The 23,898-nt window shown below is 39.9% G+C and overlaps 1 protein-coding gene across 1 annotated transcript in view; it reads right to left on the bottom strand.

Moving 5' to 3' along the window:
* Positions 1–18,818, bottom strand: part of MSH2 (mutS homolog 2) — an 88,868-nt gene extending 70,050 nt beyond the window's left edge. Inside the window, exons 1-5 of the mRNA XM_029937314.1 lie at positions 18,536–18,818; positions 7,190–7,344; positions 3,678–3,956; positions 2,579–2,725; positions 167–316 (exon numbers count right to left, since the gene is read on the bottom strand). Of these exons, the coding sequence (XP_029793174.1) occupies positions 167–316; positions 2,579–2,725; positions 3,678–3,956; positions 7,190–7,344; positions 18,536–18,746 (942 nt within the window). The 5' untranslated portion in view covers positions 18,747–18,818. The remainder of the gene's footprint in view (positions 1–166; positions 317–2,578; positions 2,726–3,677; positions 3,957–7,189; positions 7,345–18,535) is intronic.
* Between the last annotated feature and the right edge of the window lie 5,080 nt (positions 18,819–23,898).

The following is a 23,898-nucleotide window of genomic DNA, read 5'->3' as shown; positions in this document are numbered from 1 at the left end:
CAAATACTATTTATATACCTTGCAACTAGAAAAATATAGTAATTTAAAGCTGCATATCTCAGCATAATATTTCAAAATATTTAAGCTCCTTAATAATATTTTTCAGTATAGAACAAAAGAAACATTATTTAACCATTAAGTCTTTTTAATACATGTTATTTTTTACCTGGAAAAGGTTAAGGGCTCTGACTGCTGCAATATCCAACCTCATGTACTGGCTGAAGTCAAAAGTAGTCAGTTCAAACTGTCCAAAGTTTGACTCATCTGATAAGAGTTCTAAAAACTTGATTACTGCAGACAATGATGAAGCTGCAACCTAAGATTAAAAATAAAAAATTTTTTTTTATTAAAGATTCTAGGGGCGAAGCTGGTTGAGCATCCAACTTCAGCTTAGGTCATGATCTCATGGTTTGTGGGTTTGAGCCTCACATCGGGCTCTGTGCTGACAGCTTAGAGCCTGGAACCTACCTTGGATTCTGTCTCCCTCTCTCTGCCCCTTCTTCCCTCCCTCTCAAAAATAAACAAACTTTTGAAAAAAATTAAAGATTCTATCATGAGAGGTATTTAAAAAACAAATGGCAAAATGAAAATAAATTCTGAACATTATAATTTTCCTCGGTATTCCTTCCCAATCCAAACCAAGAAAATCAGATAAAGTTTAAATAAATCTCTTAAGATTAAAAAATTAGTTTTAGGGGTGCCTGGGTGGCTCAGTCAGTTGAGCGTCCGACTTCAGCTCAGGTCATGATCTCATAGTCTGTGGGTTTGAGCTCAGAGCCTGGAGCCTGCTTCAGATTCTGTGTCTTTCTCTTTCTCTGCCCCTCCCTTGCTCATGCTCTGCCTCTGTCTCTCAAAAATAAATAAAACATTAAAAAATAAATAAATAAATAATAAAATAGTTTTAGAAAGTGAAAATTTACTGTTAGAGTAGTGTTATTTATAATAGCCAAAAGTGGAAATGACCAAAATACCTACCAAGAGTAAAATGAATGAAGTTTGGTATGTTCACCCTAGGGAATACTACCCAACCAAAGATGTAAGCACAAACGACCCACAGTAACATATGATAATATGGATAAGTCTTATAAACAATACTGAACAAAAGAAAGCAGGCACAAGAGAGTATAAACTATATGATTCCACTAATATAAGCCAAACAAGTCTATGCTAGCAAGAGGTAAGAACCATGGTTACTCTTGATGGGGTGAGAAAAAAAAAAGGTCTGAGGCCTTGATACTATACTGCTTCACAGATGCTGGTTACTTGGGGATCTACAATTCATGAAAATTCAGTTATACACTTAGGATATATGCACTTTCCTACGTGTACATTTAAATAATAAAAAGTTTAAATAATCTATGTTATTACTATTATAGTAGTTCAGGACATCAAACCAACAACCCAATGACAAATCCTACATATTAAAAATCTACTTGAGACTAGACTAGTTTCCTTGTGAATTGTACCTGTTTTCCCTAACTGAAAACAGTCATCTACCTGTCCCTGCCAAACTCCAATTCACATATAAGGTTGTCATAAAAACTTCCTGCAGTTGTCATCATGAAGCACAGAGAAAAACTTTTTAGTAGCCCTAAAAGCTTCTTCACATTTTCAAGAGGTAAGTTTCTAATATTAGCATTACTGTTCATACACACTTGCTTTTGATTATGTTAAACACACAAAAAGTAAAACAATTATGTAGTTTATAAGAATCAAACTATTACATGATAAGCAATGACCGCAAAATCATGACAGTCATATAATAGTCCCATTCTACTTTGAAATCTACTTTGAGAATTCTAAGGTATACAGCGTCTCCTGTCTTTTTAAGTATACCACAGAATTTTCCATTTTACTGATCAGTGACCCACAAATATCCTGTCAAGAGCTTCCAATATTTTACCATAAAAATACAGCTCAAGCCATACCGACCTCAAAGATTTGAACAAAGAAACACTTCAACCACTGAAAAAATCCCATAAAAATCTACATTGTTTCTATATTCACTTTTATCACTACACATACATAATCAATGCCAATTTTTTAGCCAAACTGTTTAAAAGTAGTGAGATGTATATATATACTTTTACTCTTCTTACTTTCTGATCTCCCCAACAATCCTTCAAGATCATCTATTTAACAAATAATGAAATTGCCTCTCAGAAAGATGAAGTAATTTATAAAAGACTCTGCAACTTGTACATTATAAAGCTCTGAAACATCTTTTTTCCACCCTACATCTGCTATGCTTTCTCATCCACTTAAGTGACATTAATCAGGCTCTTTCCTGTGAAATCAATGAAACTCCTTCTTGCCCCAAGGATATTTGTTGTGTAAATATAATGCAATTATATTTAAGGTTATGTTTCAGTTTTCCTACTCATTTCCTTAAGTTTTTCACAAGTTTTAGCACAGTAAAATACAGCTCAAGCTATCCCATAAAAGTACTTTTACAGTAAAAATAAGCTTAATTAATATCAGTGATCCACAATTTAGACTTTTGAGAGATATGGAAGAAGTAGCTTTCCCAAATCCATGATTATAATTTAAGAGTAAATTCACATTATCATCTACATACCTGATTCTCCATTTCCGGCAAGACAGCACTATTCATTTGCTCTCCCTTTTTGCCTTTCAACAACCGGTTGAGGTCCTGATAAATATCTTTTGTAAAAAAGTCAGCCCTTTTCCTTTCCGTGATCAGAATTCCTCCTCTCTGAATAACCTATTTTATAAGAAGTAATTTAAATTACTTTGAGAAAAGGAATGAAAAAAAGTGAAAAAAAATTATTTCACTGACAAGTATAGTAAGAACAACATATTATTAACCTACATTAAACTTTTACATAATGTGTAAGACATTGGGGAGATATACATACTAACACATATTTTTCAGATCTATATAAACTGTTTTCCTGGAAATTTAAAAGTATCTTCATATAAAGGTTTTTAAAAAGAGCTCCCCTAAAAATAAACTTAACAGAATAATACTGTGGAAAGTTGCTTAGATACTATCTCTGCTAACAATGCCCATTACAGATTTGCTACTTCCCAAAGCCATTCTTACGGTATCTGAAGCCCACAAGAAGAATCCTTAAGGGCTACAACATCCCTTAAATACCTAAATAAACCATACACTTACACAAACGATATAATCAAACAGTATAAACAGAATTTTTTAAAAAGACTCAATGAAATAAGAGGCTAAAGGTCCCACTTACACTATCTTAAACTGAAGATCTACATCTTATTTACTTGATAAATCCATGCTAAATAGAGTAATAAACTGTTTGTCTTTAATGGACCTAAATTATCTCCCCTCACAACTGTGAAAGCATTCCTTTCATTAGCTGTGGTCCCTTTAAGATGGCATTCTGTTAAACTTTTAGGAAGGAAAGAAGGAAAAAAGGACGGAAGGAAGGAAGGAGAGAGGGAGGGAGGGATCTGAAGTAGAATAAGAAATAAGAATAAGAAACAGCTTGTTCTATAGTCCTCTTAAAGATACAAAGTTTCTGTGAAAGATAAACATCAAGATAATCCTCAAAATAAAAAATTACTGTAATTAAATACAAAAAATTTAACTTTTAAACTATTTTTCTCCTTAAATAAAACAACAGCATGGTAGTTAGAACCTTGCCTAGGCTTAGGTTCTCCATCACTAGACTTGATTCCCTTACCTGCCTCAGTTTTCCCATGTCTCCAGCAGTCTCTCCTCCTGGTAAAACACATTCCTTTGGTCCAATCTGAATTAGAAGAGCCTCCAGATTGGAGAACTGATCATTATCGGGGAACTCACAAAGTCCTAGCTTCCTCTGTATGGAGTCAACATACCCAACACCGACCTGTCTTTGGCCGTCGACTATAGATATTTTAACACCCACAACACCAATGGAAGCTGACATATCGTTGTTACCAAAGAGAATGTCTTCAAACTGAGAAAGATTACCTGGAGAAGCCTTAACAAAAATAAACAAAAATTTTAAGAATTGTTCAATGCACTTTAAAATTTTAATAGCAAACAAGAATTACCCAAAAAAATTGTTTATAACAATATATTCCAATTACTATTACCTTATTTTCTATAAACTCCCTTCCCTATTTTTCCAATTATTTTCAATTTGAAATCTAGCAGCTGGAGGGGCACCTGAGTGGCTCAGTCAGTTAGGCATCCAACTCTTGATTTCTGCTGAGGTCTTGAGCTCAGGGTGGTTGAGTTCAAGCCCCATGCTGGGCTCTGCACCAGGCATGAAGCCTACTTGAAATGTGGCAGCTGGATTTATACACACACAATCATTAAAGTATCCAAAATGACAATCTTGTCAATGGTATGCTTAAATTTCTACATCCTGTCAAAACACGGACCTATTGGCTGTATAGTGTATTTTCGCTGACTAGCTATACAACATAGGAGAGCAGTATTATTAGCTAAAAATGCTGACCTTGGAAAGTCAATTCTCTATCAATATATTTATCTGTAAAATGCAGAAACTGCTTTACGTCAGTCATTTACAAATAAAGGGTCCTTGACCTATTTTCAATATTTCAAAAAGATTAGAAATCTCTCCGTAAGACTACACAAGTCAACTAAAGGGTCAAGTTTCCTCACTTTTGACTGGACTGGTGTCAAGTCAGTGGGTGACAATACATATTTCAACCGGATCAGAAGCTGATAGGAAGCAGTTAACATGAGATATTTTCTGATACAACTGACCACCCATGGTATGAACCAGGAACCAGCAGAGTCACAAATAGTCCAAATGACCACAGTGATAGCCAAACTTAAGGAACTAATAACCATCAGTAGTTCAATAGTTTTTTTTTCTTTTAACATGTATTCATTTTTGAGAGACAGAGCATGAGTGGAGGAGGGGCAGAGGAGGAGACACAGGATCTGAAGCAGGTTCCAGCCTGAGCTGTCAGCAGAGAGCCTGATGTGGGACTCGAACTCAAGGACCATGAGGTCATAACCTGAGCCAAAGTCAGACACCCAACCAAGTGAGCCACCCAGGTGCCCCAATAGTTTTTGAAGGATTTTAGCATCATAATCATGATAATCATTTTTTTTTGTAATATGATCCTGAATATCCTATAACTATGGATTGTTGATTAAAATCTGGATCAAAATTGAAAAGAAAGGGGATATCTCGGCAGCTCAGTCAGTTGAACATCTGACCCTTGATTTTGGCATAGGTCATGATTACAAGGTAGTGGTATCTAGCCTCATGTTGGGATCCATGCTGAGCGCGGACCCTGCTTGGAATTCATTCTCTCTCTCTCTCTCTCTCTCTCCCTGCCCCCTCCCCTGCTAGTGCTCTCTCTCTCTAAAATAAAAAAAATAATTTAAAAAAATGAAATGGAGGGGTGGTGCCTGCTAGCTCAGTGAGTAGAGCATGTGACTCTTGATCTTAGGAATGTGGTTTGAGCCCCATACTGGGTGTAGAGATTACTTAAAATGTTTAAATTTTTAAAAAATGAAATGGAAAAACAGTATTATCTTGCACTCAAATTTTAAAAGCACTGATTCAATTGCACATGTAAACGTCATACTTTTACATATATTTTTTATATTTGCACATACAGATTACGAAGCACACCTTTCAACTTTAGGGGAACAGTAGCTAATAAAATTGGGTTCTTAAGGGTCCTTGAAAATGATTAAGATTGGTGATCTGTGAACTAGATTGTATCCAAGATCCTTTCCCATTTTGCACATACCATTGAGAACACAGAAAAGAAATCAATCATAGAAACTACTTTAAATATCACTAATACTTTACAACAGAATCAATAAGCTTAAAAATGTCATGATATATCAGTTTTTACAATTTTAGATCTGAACTTCTTAAAATGTAAGGATTAAGATAGCACCTTTTTAACCTTATAAAGATATATATTTGAAAAAATTTCCCCCTTACTTAAAAGGTAGGAGTTAAAGTGAATTCATATTGAAGGATTCTGATTAGACACATAAGACATGATGATAATCATGGTCATCTCTTAAACAGGATTTCACATTTCGGTGTTATTAATTGAGTTCCGTGAAAATGAGATAGAAAACATCACTTGGTGGTGCCTCAATTTTCTACCAAAATCTTTCAAGACACAGGCTAAAATTCTTAGTAACTGCCCCACTTTTCTCAGTAAACCACCAATGAAAATTCCCAGTAAACTCCATCAAGGTAGAATGCTAAATTCTCCCAGATATAATCTTCAGTAACTCTATTTACAAAGGCAGTTGGGGGAAGGAGGACACAATATGGAACAAAGACTGAATATTATATCTGGGGTAGTATGAGGATCAAATAAATGTTTAGATATTCTAAGAAACCTCACAAGGAAAAACTCACAGGACTCTCATGTTGGAAACCATTAAAAACCTTCTAATTTTACTGTTTACAGAGAAACAGATAGAGGAGAAGGTTGGGAAATTCACCAAGGACATCCAGAGGGACAGAGGAAAAAAGAAAAGAAATATGCTGAGAACAAGCCCAGAACATCGTCTCCCTTACCACACATTTACTCCCTTTCAAGAATAAATTACAACTCCCCAACAACACTTCAGCCATTCATTTATTCCAGTATTTACTGAGAACCTACTCTACAGGCACTGCAGTCGAACAAGCCAAAACAGGACGTTACAGACTGGCAATGAAGACGTCATCATATAAAATAAAACAGCGCTCCTATCTCCAAGAAGGCACAGACGCATGCATGTCAATAAGCCTTTCTAGGGACACCAAGGAATGATCACCATTAAACCAAGTACCTGACTTTTGAAAAGTTATAAATTCAATGGAAGAGAAAGCCATGTACAAAGATACAATCATACTACAATGTGTCTAAATGAGATATTTGGGATACAGTAAATCTGTGTAATATTGCTTTAAAAACAGTAAAATCAAATCTCTGTCTAATGCTGGCATTCAACTTTATGTAAAGTCTATGTTATTATTTAGGTTTCAGGGATACTGACAAAGCTCAGAGTATGCAAACTCATAATAAGGATTTAGTGAATTTCAAAGTCGCTATTAAACTATGATTTAAAATAACCATATGCTAAAGAAAGAATAGTTTCTCAAAGTATTTTATTGCCACAACCTGGTTAAAATATTAAACACACAGAATTCCCTCACATCTTTATTTTTTCTACTCTTAAATAAATAACCAAATTAAAAAGGAAGATAATTACCTTAAATGCCAAATACCAATCATTCTCCTTCGAGGCCTTATTTCCAGCTCTATTCTTATAAACTTCAACTCTATACTGACGAACTAGAAGAAGATCTTTTACAAAAGACTCAAAGTTCATTTTACTAAGCACAACACTCTCCAGCGTCTTTGTTCCTAAAAAAAAAAATATATATAAATACATGTTACAGATTTGAGGGTTTAAAGTAGTAAGGTTCAAGTACTTAACAGAATGGTCCCCCCAAGCTACATTCTTCTCTCAGTAATTCATCCCTTTAATAAACTGTTTATCAAGCACTTATTACATGTCCCAAGGACTTTGGTGGATGAAGGGCATAAAATGAACAGATATAGCCTCCCTGCTTCTATGGAACCTACATATCAAAATAAAAAATTAAGAAGAAAGAAAAAAGAATAAGTAAATACATTTATAGCTAAACTTACTTGTCCTTTTTTTTTTAATGTTTTTTTTTTTAATTTATTTTTGAGACAGAGAGACAGAGCATGAGCGGGGAGGGGTAGAGAGAGAGGGAGACACAGAATCCGAAGCAGGCTCCAGGCTCCTAGCTGTCAGCACAGAGCCCAACGCAGGGCTCAAACCCACAAATGTGAGATCATGACCTGAGCCGAAGTCAGAGGCTTAACTGACTGAGCCACCCAGGTGCCCCACTTGTCCTTTCTTAAAATTAGTTTCTCATTAGTCTGAATAAAGTCTTATAGCTAATTATATGGGGCGCCTGGGTGGCACAATCGGTTGAGCAGACAATTCTTGGTTTCAACTCAGATCATGGTCTTGTGGTCTGTGGGGTTGAGCCCCATGTTGTGCTCTGTGTGCTGATTGTGCAGAGCCTACATGGGAGTCTCCCTCTGTGTGTCCCTCTCCCACTAGCTCTTTCTCTCAAAATAAATAAACATTTTTTTAAAAAGTCTTATAACTACATAGTATTTGTATGAAATTAAACTTTTCCCAAAAAGGTCCACAAAAACAAATTAGTCACTATTCATTGCAAAATATTCTAGACAACATAGATCAAAATTCAAAGGTTCAAAAAAGTACAAGGTGGGAATGCAAACTGGTGCAGCCACTCTGGAAAACAGTATGGAGGTTCCTCAAAAAATTAGAACTACTTTTTGACCCAATAATTGCACTACTAGGCATGTATCCAAAGGATAAGGAAGGAATGCTGATTCAAAGGGGCACGTGCACCCCCAATGTTTATAGCAGCACTATCAACAATAACCAAAGTATGGAAAGAGCCCAATGGCCATCGACTGATGAATGGACAAAAACAATGTGGTATACATATACAATGAAGTATTACACAGCAATCGAAAAGGATGAAATCTTGCCATTTGCAACAATGTGGATGGAACTAGAGAGCTATGGTAAGTGAAATAAGCCAGTCAGAGAAAGACAAATAGATGATTTCACTAATATGTGAAATTTAAAATACAAAACAGATGAACGTAAGAGAAGGGAGGCAAAAATAATATAAAAACAGAGAGGGAGACAAACCACAAGAGACTCTTAAATACAGAGAACAAACTGAGGGCTGCTGGAAGGGTATTGGGTGAGGGGATGGTCTAAATGGGCATTAAAAAGGGCATTTGCTGGGATGAGCACTGAGTGTTATATATAAGTGATGAATCAGTAAATTCTATTCCTGAAATCATTATTATACTATGTTAACTAATTTGGTTTGAAATTTTTTAAAAAAGCACAGCAAAAAGGAGACTTCTCTTTCACACTGATCCCCTCTACATCAAGTTCACCAGACAAGTACTATCAGTTTATAAAATATATTTCCAGGGCGCCTGGGTGGCTCAGTCAGATAAGCATCTGACTTCGGCTCAGGTCATGATCTCATGGTTCATGGGTTCGAGCCCCGCATCAGGCTCTGTGCTGACAGCTCAGAGCCTGGAGCCTGCTTTGGATTCTGTGTCTCCATCTCTCTCTGCCCCTCCCCCGTTCACATTCTGTCTCTCTCTCAAAAATAAACAAATTTTTTAAAATATATTTCCAAACACAGGCTCTGCACACACAAACATTACTTTGTTCCTCTCTTACATCAATGGTTGCTTACTACAGACACTGTTCTGTATCTTCGCTTTTTTTTTTTTGACTTTAATATATTTTGGAGATTGTTTCATCAGTACATAATCATTCTTTATGTTGACAGCTACAAACATTCCAACAACTGAGGATGTACTATAATTTAATTAGTCTCTTACTGATGAACATGCAGGTTGTTTCCAGTCTCTGTTATTACAACGCTGCATGAATAATCTTGTACATGCTTCATTCTCCAAATATGAGTACATCTATAAGATAAAGTCCCAAAACTGATTGTATCGAAGAATACAGCGATTGTGCTAAATATTGCCAGACTATTCCCCTTGGTTGGCTATGCAAATTAACACTATCGTCTATAAAGTATGAGTGCCATTATTTCCCCTATCCAATTAACACAGAGTTTTCAAACTTTCTAGACTTCATCTTAGTTTACTGGGTATGAACTGGGAACAACCTTGCTTCTCTAGCAGCCATTTGTCAATGCCTGCAGACATTTGGGTTGTAAACTGGGGGAGGGAGGATAGTGGAGTACTGATGGAAGCTAATGGGTAAGGCAGGGATGCTGTTTAACATGCACAGGATGGAGAGTCTCTCACAACAACAAATTACTCAGTCTAAAATATCAACACTGCCAAGAGTAAGAACTCTTACTAGAAAACAGTGTCTCACCTTAAGTTCTGATTTGCAATTATAAATTTCTTACAAAATTAATAAAACCCCTCACACCAAATGGAATAAAAATTCAATTTTCATATAATAATAGGTAATACCAGTTATTCACCTAAAGGTATTTACGAGGCCCCTTGGGTGGCTTAGTCAGTTGAGCAACTGATTCTTGATTCCAGCTCAGGTCATGATCCCAGTGGCTTGGGATCAAGCCCTGCATTAAGCTCCACACTGAGCATGGAGCCTGCTTAAAATTCTCTCCCTCTGCTCCCTCCCTTGCTCACACACTCTCTCTCTCAAATAAAAAAATAAGTAATGCAGAATAGGGATGCCTGGGTGGCTCAGTCAGCTGAGCATCCAAACTCTTGATTTAGGCTCAGGTCATGATCTCACCTTTTAGTTCAAGCCCTGCATCTAGCACTTAGTTCTTAGCAAAGAGCCCACTTCAGATCTGTCTCTCTTTCTCTCTGCATCCTTCCACTTGTGCTCTCCCTCCCTCTCTCTCTCTTAAAAATAAATATTTTCAAAAATAATGGGGTGGCTCAGTCAGTTAAGTCTCTGACTTCAGCTGAGGTCATGATCTCATAGTTTGTGGGTTCAAGCCCCACGTTGGGCTCTGTGCTGACATCTCAGAGCCTAGAGTCTGTTTCAAATTCTGTGCCTCCCTCTCTCTCCCTGCCCCTCCTCAGCTCATACTCATACTCTCTCAAAAATAAACATATATTTTAAAAAATTCTTTCAAATAACAGATCATGTCAAGTATAAATATTAAATATAAATCAGCATGAAGATTAAATGACAGTTCAATTGTTTTATACAACTAAACAGAGCTGGTACTTCCAATATTCCTTCATTAGTTATAAGTACTAACAAGAATCCCCACTGTCTGACACCCTGAAAAAGGGCTCAAATCTTGCCTAAGGTTCTTCCCTAGAACATTCCTCACGATCTCACCCAGGACTGACAAGTATCTACAAGGACCAGACCAGGTATCAAATGAGCAAAGGAAGAGAACAACAGAGCTGACAGGACAGGTGGCTTCAAAAGAGACCACTGAGTGGTGGGAACAGTGACAAAACAAGGAAAGCCTATCAGGGTAAAGGACGAACCTAGACTACACAAAGAGCAGCTGCTCAGCTCTGAACCCACTGCTGAATTGTGGGGATATTCATGCCCAGTTTTCAACTGTGTAGACTTTTCAAAAGCAGCTCAAGAATGAATTTTTTTTTCATGAAATCTCCCAATGTTTAAAATACAGGCAATCAGTTTAAACTTAGAGTAAAACACTATTTAGGCCACCAGTCTTCAACTCAGTCACATTTTCTTACAGACTTGAATAAATTGCTATTTCTTTAGCTTTGTGTTTAGAAAGCAAGCTGCATGAAAACTGTTTACTCTAGACTCCCATTCAACAAGCCCTGTACTCAGATTGCTCAGAGGCATGCTCCAGAACCGAGGCCTCCAGCCTGCAATAGACTCCTATCTCCCAACGAACACTGGCTCACCGTGAGAACCTCAGAGTGGAATGGTAGGTCCCATTTAACTTATTTCCTGGTTTTGCCTAGCACTCATCCCACTCTGCCTAAGACTCTCTGGGTTTTCTTAAGTTTGCTTATTTATTTTGAGAGCAAGAGTGAGAGCAAGAGAATCCCAAGCAGGCTCTGTGCTGACAGCATGGAGCTCAATCCCACCAAGCAAGAGATCATGACCTGATCTCTGATGTCCCCTCTCTCTTTCTTAATACTAAAAGTTCCTGTTCCAGGAACCCTCTCAATCCCAAGAAAACTAGAATGACTGGTCACCCTACCAACCTATCCAGCTGAATTCTGCATGAGTAACATTCATATGATAAAACATCATACATATAAAAATAAGAAAAACGGGGCGCCTGGGTGGCTCAGTTGGTTGGGTATCTGATGTCGGCTCAGGTCATGATCTCACAGTCCATGAATTCAAGCCCTGCGTCAGGCTCTACAGGGACAGCTCAGAGCCTAGAGCCTACTTCAGATTGGTCTCTCTCTCTTTCTCTCTGCCCCTCCCTGCTTGCACTCTGTCTCTCAAAAGTAAAAGAAAAAAAAGAAAAAAACTTGCTCAAGGAAAGTACTGATACAAAAATCAGAGAGGAATCTCTTCCAAAGCCACTTATAACGCCACTGTGAAGATTATCAGCAACTTCCAATGAACACAACAAAGAATTTCAAAACAAATTTTTTTAATGTTTTTTATTTATTTTTGAGAGACAGATAGAGACAGAACAAGCAGGGGAGGGTCAGAGAGAGAGGGAGACACAGAATCTCAAGCAGGCTCCAGGTTCTGAGCTAGCTGTCAGCCCAGAGCCCAATACGGGGCTTGAACCCACAAACTGTGAGATCATGACCTGAGCCGAAGCCAGACGCTTAACCAACTGAGCCATCCAGGCGCCCCTCATCCTTTAAATTTTAGAAGGCAAAATGTAAAGTCTAACTCAGCAAAAACAATTCTAAGAGAGGAAAAAACATTAGTCTGGCAAAATTCTGAAACAGCTCTTAAATATCAATCCAGTACAGGTGCCAGCAGAACTGTCTGCCCAGTACAGGGTTTTTAAAGTATCTGAAATTGAATGCTATCAAGCACTGAATTGAATTGAATGAACAAGCACTCTCAGACCCACAAGCCCCACCGCTCCCTATTACCAGCTACTTTGCACATCAATGTTATCTACTTGATTCTGGATAGAGGGATCCAGAGCAGTCTGGTTGTCTTTCAGCTGACAAATTCAACAGAACACAGGTTCACAACAGTGGTGATTTCTTAAGAGCGGGTGGGGTGAAGAGACAAATGAGGTAATTCCCCTCCCCTCATGGCCTCCCCTACTTCCATAGCTAAGGCATGGACAGGCTGCCCAACTGCCAAGGTTATCCTCCAAAAATACTATTTCTCTCAAAGGAGTTTGTGTGACATACTGGGTGGCAGTGCACTTTAAGTCTTATTTACTGACAGGCATCTGAAATACAGCTACTTGGGGCACCTGGGTAACTCAGTCAGTTAAACATCTGACTTCAGCTGAGGTCACGATCTCACGGGTTCGAGTTCAAGTCCCATGTCAGGCTCTGTACTGACAGCTCAGAGCCTTGAGCCTGCTTCAGATTCTGCAGCTCCCTCTCTCTCTCTACCCCTCCTCCATTCACTGTTTGTCTCTCTCTAAATAAACAAACATTGGAAAAAATAAATACAGCTAACTCTATGTTCCCAATGAAGAGACTGGCATTGTATCCTTTGTCTAACCAGTGGGAAGTAAAACTGATCTCCTAATATGAAATAAGGGTACAGGAACAGAAAGCCGCTCTGTTTCCACCTGAGATACAGCAAAAGGAATAGCCTCATATTCATACAAGATTCTTCTCTTCAAGAATAAATTGAAGCCCCAACCTCATTCAGCTGACAATTACCACATGTTTGCTACAGGTGGGCACTGTGCCAAGTGCTGTGCTTCAGAGGCAGACATTGGTTACAACAAAGTTCCTCCCCTCTAGGAGCTTTTGGTCTACTGGGATAGATGGGCCACAGGGTAGAATAAACGCTGTCTAGGGTAGGGAGACGGTACCAGGGCAGGGAACACCTAAGAGGCACAGCTAACCAGGCAGTCTTAACATGGGAATCAAGAAACCCTTCCAAAAGGAGATGCTTTCTAAACTGAGATATGACAGCAAAAGAGGCAAAAGTTTAAGTAACTTTTTCAGTAATTCAGATTCCTTATCTACAAATTGGAGCTAGGTACTAACCCATCTCATAGGGCTTTATTACAATAATACTATCTCTAGATGTTGAAGATTAAAAGTAGCTAAGAAGATGCAAATAAGTCTAAATGCTAATAGAATGAACCAGATAGAAGAGAGAAGAAAAGATCAACAGAAAGCCACCTCTGAGAAGAGGGGCTGGGATCCAGACCACAGTAAAAGGCTCACCTGCTCACTGACACAACAGGAAAGGAAAGAATGGGTACAGATTAATAAGAATAGGTTCAAGGGATGCCTGGGTGGCTCAGTCGGTTAAGCAACTTGATTCAAGTCACGATCTTGTGGTTCAAGGGTCTGAGCCCATGGGATTCTGTCTCCCTCTCTCTGCACCTCCCTCACTCACATGCGCATGCTCTCTCGCTCTCGCTCTCTCAAAATTAAATAAACTTAAAAATAAAAAAGTATAGGTTCAGGAAATAACCCAAATGTTGTAAACTAGCAAATGGATAAAAATAAGATATATGTCCATACAATGGGTTATTATTTGGCAATAAAAAGGAATTAAGTACTGATAGCAGTGATAAATCTTGAAAATATTGCTAGGGGAAAGAAGCCAGTCATGAAAGACCATATATTTTACGGTGCCATTTTTATGAAATGTCCAGAATAAGCAAATCTAGAGAGAAGGCATGTTACTTGCCTAGGTTCGGGAGAACTGGAGAGGGTGGAAGGAGGCGAAGCGACTGATAATAGGTACAGGGTTTCTTTGGGGGGCTGACAAAAAAAAGTTTTAAATTTACTGTAGGGGGGAAAGAGGGGGCGCCTGGGTGGCTCAGTCGGTTGAGCGTCCAACTTCAGCTCAGGTCATGATCTCACAGTTCGTGGGTCCGATTCCTGCTTTGGGCTCTGTGCTGACAGCTCAAAGCCTGGAGCCTGCTTTGGATTCTAGGTCTCCTTCTCTCTCTGCTCCTCCCCTGCTCATGATCTGTCTCTTTGTCTCTCAAAAATAAATAAATGTTAAAAAAAAATTTTTTTAATTTACTGTGGGAGCACATAGCTGGCTCAGTCAGTAAAGCATATGACTAGTGATTTCAGGGTCTTGAGTTCGAGCCCCATGTTGGGTATAGAAATTACTTTGGAAAGTATAAATAAATAAATAAAATGTGCTATGGTGATGGTTGCTTAACTTTGTAATTATACTAAAAACCACTGATTTGTAAAAAAAAAAAAAAACAAACTGTATGCTTTAAATGTGTGAATCATATTGTCTATGATTAATATCTCAACAAATCTGTTTTACTTAAAATATAGGTTTATGGGCAGCAAATTGAGGGACTTCTCTTCTAATGATTTCTATTTTCTCTAGTCAGAGGCAAGTTCAACTGCTAAATAATGTGGGAAAAGGTCACAGGGTCCAAGATTTGCATAGAGTGCAAAACACAGGGTCCTCATCATGCGTTACAGGCCAGATATAATTTACCAATCTAGGGTTATTTCTGAAACAAGCAATGCTGCCTAGAAACATACCTAACGTTAACTTGATCAGGTTTCTAGGTGGAAGAGAGAAGCAAAGGAAAAGGTTTTATTAACCCTTTATTTACCGTTATGGCAAAATATTAAAATGAAGGAAAATTCCTCCCAAGGAACAAGAATTGGCAGTCTTACACCAACACTGACACATTACTGGTACTCCTGGATGGCTCAATCGGTTAAGCATCTGACTCTTGATTTTGGCTCAGGTCATGATCTCACAGTTCCTGAGTTTGAGCCCCGCATCAGGCTCTGTGCTGGCAGCACGGAGCCTGCTTGGGATTCTCTCTCCTCTCTCTGCCCCTCCCTGGCTTGCATGCACATTCTCTCTCTCTCAAAATAAATAAATAAACTTAAAAAAGAATTAAGGGGTGCCTGGGTGGTTCAGTTGGTTAAGCATCTGACTCTTGGTTTCGGCGCAGGTCATGAACTCATGGTTCATGAGTCTGAGTCCCACTCTGGGTTCTGGCTGACAGTACAGAGCCTCCTTAGGATTCTCTCTTTCTCTGCCCCTCCCTTGCTCGGTCTCTGGGTCTCTCAAAATAAACATAAACTTCAAAAAAAAATTAATAGGGGCGTCTGGGTGGCTCAGCCGGCTAAGCATCTGACTTCAGCTCAGGTCATGATCTCATGGTTCATGGGTTCAAGCCCTGCACTGGGCTCTGTGCTGACAGCTCAGAGCCTAGAGCCTGCTTTGGATTCTGTCTCCCTCTCTCTCTGCCCCTCCCCTGCTCATGTTCTGTCTCATTCTCTCAAAAATAAATAAACATTTTAAAAAATTGATAAAAAATGAAACCTTATTTAAAAAAGATCTTGAGTTACACTTAACGTGGCACAGTGAAAACTGCAAGATACCAGCTGTAGAGATCTACAGTACATTTTTGCTTTTAAGTCTCTACCTCTTTCAGTTATTTCAGCCCATTTCTAGTAACAAATCCATCTTTTTATAAAGATTATTAGCCTACCCAAACATATATTAGGACAATCTTTTACCTAAAATGTGTATTTGGCATAAATTTCTAACATAAGAACTATATCCTTAGGAATAATTCACATTTACTAATCTCTGAAAAGTTTACTTTTTTTTTTTTTTTTTTTAGTTTATTTACTTTGAAAGAGAGAGAGAGAGAGAGACACCACGCGCCTGCACACAATCAGAAAGGTCAGAGAGAGGGGCGCCTGGGTGGCTCAGTCGGTTAAGGCTCCGACTTTGGCTCAGGTCAGATCTCACGTTCATGGGTTTGAGCCCCGCATCAGGCTCTGTGCTGACAGCTAGCTCAGCGCCTGGAGCCTGCTTCCGGTTCTGTGTCTCCTTCTCTCTCTGCCCCTCCCCCTCTCGTGCTCTGTCTCTCTATCAAAAATAAATAAAAACATTAAAAATTTTTAAGAAAAAAAAAAAAAGAGAGAGAGAGAGAGAGGCTGCATGCTGTCAGTGCAGAACCAGACCCGGGCTTGATCCCATGAACCCAAGGGATCATGACCTGAGTAGAAACCAAGAGTCACATGCTTAACCAACTGAGCCACCCAGGCACCCCAAGTTAAATTCACCTTTACTGCCATTCTCAACGTGACTAAGAGGAGGTGACAGTCTAGGTTACTCTATTCAAATGCGCCCAATAAACGCATTTCAACCTTCAAGAGGAATGAAAGGGAAATTTCTGTTTTTTAAAAGTCTAATTCCAGTATAAAAGATTCCTGGATATTTGTACTAAATGTTCTTCCCAATAAATGGTGTAGTGCTTAGCATCCATTATTCCTTTATAATCTAAAATAGAAAAATGAAAGCATTAGAATCTTTAACAGGTGCTTAGAAAAATCAGTAATTCAGTTTACACAAACATGCAAGCACATTTAGAACTTTTCACATCATTTTAAATGCTTAAACTACTCTACATTGCATAACACAAAAATAAGAGAGTTAAGTGCACTAGCCTCGAATAACTTTAAAACTGGAAAGCAACTGAGACCGCCCTTAACTATGAAGCCATCCATAATGATCTCCGGCTCGTCTTCATTGATTCCAATACCTCTACTCTCTCGTGCCTTCTAACAACCCCCACCCTACAGCCAAATGATCCAACACACCTCTTCACTTTTACTTAAGTCATCCAAGCTCTCAGAGCCTACAGCAGAAAATTCCAACAACTCGGCACAACATAAAAAGCCCTTCTTTCACCATCTGATCCCATCCCCTGGGCCACCTTCTCAGGGCTCCAGCAATAGCAAGCTGCCTCTTTTCAGGTCCTCTCGGCTGCAAACACCCAGTCCTTCCAGACTCAAGTGGAATTTAACTTCTCATGCAGTGCTTCTTCTGAGGTCTCCCATCTTTGGCATTCCTGCCTCCCTGCCTCCTCAACAACTTGCTATGGAACACACCTCTACAATTTTTCACCTTGAATTATTTATTATTTCTGCTTTGCTCACCACTAGAGAGAGCTCTGTAAAGGCAGGGATACTGTTTTTCCCAGGGTCCATAACCCTGCCTGATACAGCAGCACTGGATACATTTTTGTCCGAAAAACGAAACATTCTTTTTTTCCCCCCATCTGCATGTGGCAAAGGCAGCACTAGAAGCTACGACTCCTCACCCCTCCCGGAATCCTCTTTCCATCATTAGAATGGAGTCAGGTAGTAAAGATCAACATACAACATCTAGAACATCTAGCTCATATAGGGTGGGAAGTTTGTAGCCTTAAAGGGAGAGTTTGTAGCCTGATGCTGGAGAGATGGGACTGGATTAACAGAGGACACAGAATGACGAGCAGAGACACAGACATAAGTGACTAGCTCAAGGTCACACAGCTACTAAAGTGGAGGAGTTGCGACTTGAATGCAGGCAATCAGGCTCGACGCCAAGGTTCTGACCTCTTGGCAACAGTTAGTGCCCATCAACAGTAACCCATTTCAAATCCCTGCACTGAACCAGAGGTACAAGTGGAGTGTGGGCAAAATCACACTGGTGACATAAAACGGTTTGCCAAACCACGTTCTATTTTAAATCTCACTCCTGGTCGGGAGTTGCGGGGAAATCCACAGGGCCAAGGCGGGGCAGACACCCACGCGACTGCTGGGCATTAAGAAAGAAAAATGTATTAAAACGCCTCGTCCAACGCCTGGCAGCCGTGTCCGTTGTTACTTCAGGTCTGGGGCCGCTGCAGAGGGACAGACTTAAGGCGGAGGCAGGGCAGGGCAGGGGCGGATGGCGCCCCACTTGGCCAGAGGGCGGGGGAGAAAGCGCCATCCCCGAGAGGCACCGACGTCTCCGCCCCGGTGCCTCCTCGCCCGAGTCGCACGCCGCCCCCTGCCTAAGGGGAGCCCACTACGCGGGGTATCCCGGAGCCCTCGCCTTCCCCGCCCTCACCTGCCGGCCCTATGTACTTGACCACCCCCTGGGTCTTGAACACTTCTCGGGCGGCCAGCAGCGCGTCCTCGTGGTGCGCCGTGTAGAAGTCGCCCCGGTCGAAGAGGCGCACCGTGGTGGTCGGCTTCTCCGGCATGGCCTGGAAAAAGCGCACGAAGCCGACCTCGGCCGCGCTCTCCAGCTGCAGCGTCTCCTTCGGCAGCACCGCCATTTCGGAACCTCTCCACCGCCTGCCTGAAAAAACAGCGCGACCCCGCACCCCGTAAGCTGTTTCCCGCCTCCCTTCCCTCCCTCCTGTGCGACGTCCGGCCTCTGCGGAGTCACCCAATCAGCACCGAACGCTGCGTTTCGGTGGGTGGGAGTCTGCTGCGGCAACCAATCATAAACCGACGCGGCCCAGCTTCCCCCGCACGCTGGTAACTCTGTCTACTGCGCATGCTTGAGCCTAGGTCGCGCACCGACCCTGGCAGACAGCCATCCTTAAAAGATTTCAGGTCGCGGAGATTTCGTTTGCTGCATCCTCAAAGAATCCAGGTGAATGGACCGCTGGGATCGCTGGTGAAGGCGGCCAAGTGGGGAGCTTTGGCTATTTTGAGTTTATTATGCACCCGGAAGTATGAGTGAAATCAGAAAGAAACTTGAGAATAAGGAAAACTAGCCTTTCTTCCCATCCTAGTACATTTAAAAAAAAACTGCACCCCTCTCTAAGCAGAGAGTAAGTAATGTTTAGAATAGTTGAATCACTATATTGTACACTTGTAACTAACATAACACTGTACGTTAACCCTGGTTTTATACTGGAATTAAAAAAATAAAACTGCACCCCTCTTTCCCCGTCTCTCTTTTCCTTTTTAAGCAAACTGCCAACATCAAGATTACAGATTTCTTCCACAACCTCCTTATTGTTCTGTACTAGCTAAATTCTTTCTCCTTACTCCTTGATTGATTCATTCATTCAAAAACATATTTTTGTGGCCTTCTATGTCCTAGCCTCATCTAGAATCCGAGGATCACTAGAAATGGAAAGAGAAAAACCACTGCCTTTGTTCGGTTTGCATCCTCATGAATGAATTCAAATGATATACTAAGTAAATTTATAGTAAGAAATTTGTCAGAAGATAACTGTTGAGGTGAAAAATAAAGGGTGAAACTTTTTATTTTATTTTATAAGTCTATTTTAATGCTTATTTATTCTTGAGAGAGAGAGAGCACACGTGCTGTCAGCACAGAGCCGGATATGGGGCTCAAACCCACCAACCACAAGATCATGACCTGAGCCGGAGTCAGAGGCTCACCCTACTGAGCCACCCAGGCACCCCAGGGTGAATTATTTTTAATGTTGAGCAAAGACCTGAAGGAGACCAAGACGCATCCTGCACAGTTACCTGCCTCAGGAAAGGTATCCCACTCTCCTGTTTGGCTCATTCTTGACCCAAGGAAGCAGCCCCAACTCTTAACTACAGAATTACCCCACGGGCTTTTTAAAGGTATACCTGGGCCACACCCACATACAAAAGCTTGGAATTTATAAAGGTGGGGTCTTGGGATCTTTTTAAAAACCTCTTTGGGTATTCCTGACAAACAGTTCTGAAACCAGTGGCCTACTATTAAAATTCAATACCTTGGGAAGCAGAGAAAGTTTGGATCCTCTGCTGACTAATTTTCCCACAGACTTACATCTCCCATAGCCTCCAGTGCTCCCTGCCTCTCACCCTGGCTCTGTGATTTGGGCCAATAAATTCCTTTTCCCAGGTGCCTGGCTGGCACAGCCTGTAGAGCCCGAGACTCTTGACCTCAGGGTCCCGAGTTCAAGTCCCACATTGTACATAGAGCTTACTTAAAAATAATAATTAAATTCCCCATACCTTTCAAGGGTTGTGGCTCCAACATCAACTTGTCTCTCTATTCCAGAATGGCCCTTTCCTGCCCTTTGTGTAGTCTGTCTTCGTTCCCAAATGTCTCCTGAGTCAAACCTGCCCAGTTTCCGCAGGTGTAGTCAGTTGTATTACCTTCCGGAGTACCACCTTATTCATATCATAACAATATTTGCTGTGTTGTTTTAGAATTACCTGCTCACCTCTTTTGCTAAACACCTGGAAAGGACACCACTGTGTATTTATAGTTAATGATAATGGCTAATGTTCATCAGCATTCACTCTAAGGTGTTTTCCTTATTTGTACATGTGTTAACCGTTTTACTCTTTGAAATGCTAGGTATTAGGTACTATTGTTATTCTTATTTTACAATGAAGAAATGGAAACATGGCAATGTGAAGTATCTTGTCCAAGTTTACAGAGCTGGTACAGAGTTCTGTCTTGCTCCAGATACTGTATGCTTAACCGTCTGTGTGCCATAAGGCCTGGCACCTATTGGGTATGCAAGAAATGTTTGCATCAATGAGTTACATCAATGGATCAATGAGTTGTGGATCACAATAACTACCTCTATATGATAACTTGGCTTTGAGTGTCATCTCATCTCTCCCCTTTCCTAGTTCAAGATCTAAATAGTTAAGAGAGAGGCAGCATGGTAATAATATCCACTTCCAGGGTTGATGTGAGGATTAAAGGAGGTAATAGCTTTGAAAATACTTTGTAATATTTTGTATAAACAGCATTTATACTGTTTTTGATCACATTTCCCCTCACCCAGACTATACCTATCTCTTATTCACTGAATTATTTATCAAACGAGTCTACTAATTCTAAAAATAAAGAGAATGCCCAAATTTGCCCTGATCTGTCTAGAGAGTTAGGACCTAGACGCACACTAGAGGACAATTTAAGGTAATGGAGTGTTTTTGAAACACTGGAGTGTTAATGAGAAATAAGTTTTTCAAGGCAGTTTAAGAAAGAGGGGCATCTGGCTGATTCAGTCAGCAGAGTGTGGGACTCTTGATCTCCAGGTCAAGAGGTTGAGTTGGGTGTAGAGATTACTTAAAAAAAAAAAAAAGGCAGCTTACAGGGTGGGAAGAAGGCCTGAGGTAAGGGGGTTTTGGTTAATCTAGGCGAGGGCAATGGATTTTTGTATGGTCTTTAAAGATGAAAAAGAACGAAAAAAATCCACTCTAGATTTTGAGCTAAAGTCCCATTTCAGACTATTTGTACAGTCTAGGGGCAAAGCAGCATGCTAATCAAGATGGATTTCCAAAGTGTGAGCCTTCTAAAGGCCATCACCATGGTGGTTGCTTTCGGGCAGGGGGAGCTCTGCCAGCAGCAGGAATCAGGACTTTTTCTGAATATCCTTTTGTTCTGTGGAAGAAAATGTGATTGAATCCTGAGTTTTGTAGTCTGATGTCATTAGCTATTCCTTTTGAGACATTATTACCATTTCTTTTTTCTTTTTTAAGTGTATTTATTTATTTTGAGAGAGAAAGTGAGAGAGTTTGGTAGAGCAGAGTGAGAGAAAGACAAAGAATCCCAAGAAAGGTCTGCACTGTCAGCACAGAGCCCAATGTGGGGCTTGAATTCATGAACTGTGAGATCATAACCTGAGCTGAGGTTGGATGCTCAGTTGACTGATCCACCCAGGCACATATTATAACCATTTCTGAGAGACTATACTGGGCATAAAGTCCAGAAAATTCCTCTAGAGGACTATCAGCCTTGCAGAGGACAGTGACCTTTAACAAGACATAAAAGATATCTAATGATGCTTTACTTTGTATCCAGGCTAATAACAATGATCCTAGCATGCTTTTTCCTTAAAAGTCTTTTTTCTTAATGTTTATTTATTTTTGAGAGAGAGAGAGAAGAGCACACAAGCAGGGGAGGTTCAGAGAGAAAGGGGGACAGAGGATCCGAAGCATGCCCTGCACTGACAGCATAGAGCCAGACATGGGGCTCGAACCAACAGACTGAGAGATCATGACTTGAGCCAAAGTTAAATGTTTAACCAACTGAACCACCCAGACACCCCCTACAAAATGTCTTTGAGAAGAGGATCCTTTAGTTTTTTCAGTAACCTCTATACCCAACATGGAGCCCAAACTCACAACCCTGAGATCAAGAGTTTCAGCTCTTCCAACTGAGCCTGCCAGGTGCCCCGAGAAGTGGGTCCTTTAAATTAACCTGTTTAAACACAAGCTTGAAATAAAACTTTGATGTGTGCTTGTAATGAATTTGTCTAAGAGTTTGTCTTAAGAGCATCTTTTTATTTTTTTATCTTGTTTTTAATGTTTATTACTTATTTTGAGAAACTGCAAGTAGGGAAGGGTCAGAGAGAGGAGAGGAGACACAGAATCCGAAGCCAGCTCCAGGCTCTGAGCTAGCTGTCAGCCCAGAGCCCGACACAGGGTTTGAACCCATGAACTGTGAGATCATGACCTGAGCCGAAGTCAGACGCTTAACCAACTGAGCCACCCAGGTGCCCCAAGAGCATCTTTGTTGTTGTTGTTGTTGTTGTTGTTGTTGTTGTTGTTGTTGTTTATAAAGCCATGTGGATAGATTCAACGTTGGACCTGAGTGCAGTCTGGCCCAAGATATGCCAGACTGGAATGTTTATTGCTTTAAATTGAAGTTACTCAAAAAGCAGCAATGCAAGAAGAGCCTCTTGATCCATTATCTCCCTGAATGCAGGAAATAAATGGCCCATGTGAAAGGTGCCCTCCACTTCACCTGGAGACTGAGAGAAGCATCTTTATCACCAGATGTGGAAATTCAGGGCTGAAGAAACCTATATAAACAAATCTTGTCATTTTTACTAATTTACTACCCCAGCCCAAATACTGGTTTGAATTCCTTACTAATTGAAACTCCCAAACATGTTTCCTTTGTCCTGTCAATTCCTCACAGATTTATATTTGTCTAAAATGTAGACACACTACATACATTTGTCATTTCTTTTGGTCTCAATTTTATTCTTGAAATTCTGTGCCCATGTAATTGAATTTTGGTTTTTTTTCCCCTTCTGTTAATCTATGTCAATTATTAATCCAACCAGAAGAACTTCTGAGAATAAAGGAATTAATTTCCTTCTCTCCAACAATATTTATGATAAATTTCTAAAGTTATGTCAAATAGTTGCATCTTACAGAAATTTCATGTTTTCCAGTCCTACATAGGAAATTATGCATTTCTAAAAATAACTGGCAAGAAGACTTTTACAAAAATATAACTGGAAGACATGATGTGACTGGTAGGGTACAAAAAAATCATTCCCCCAAAATGGTCTTTTTAATTTTCTCATATATTTTCCAAATTCACAATAAATGACTATTACCTTTTTACAAGCAGAGTCAGTGTTGAGTAAAAAAGCATATGTACTAAAAAAGAGGCTCATTAAAGAAATAATTATGATTTTTTAATTAATTTTTTAAAGTTTATTTCCAAGTTAGTTAGCTTATAGTACAACAGTGATTTTG

This window comes from Suricata suricatta, chromosome 4, assembly GCF_006229205.1.
Source record: "Suricata suricatta isolate VVHF042 chromosome 4, meerkat_22Aug2017_6uvM2_HiC, whole genome shotgun sequence".
In the NCBI taxonomy this organism is placed as follows: Eukaryota; Metazoa; Chordata; class Mammalia; order Carnivora; family Herpestidae; genus Suricata; species Suricata suricatta.
Note: the sequence above shows the minus strand (reverse complement) of the source record. Positions and strands in the feature narration are given on the sequence as shown.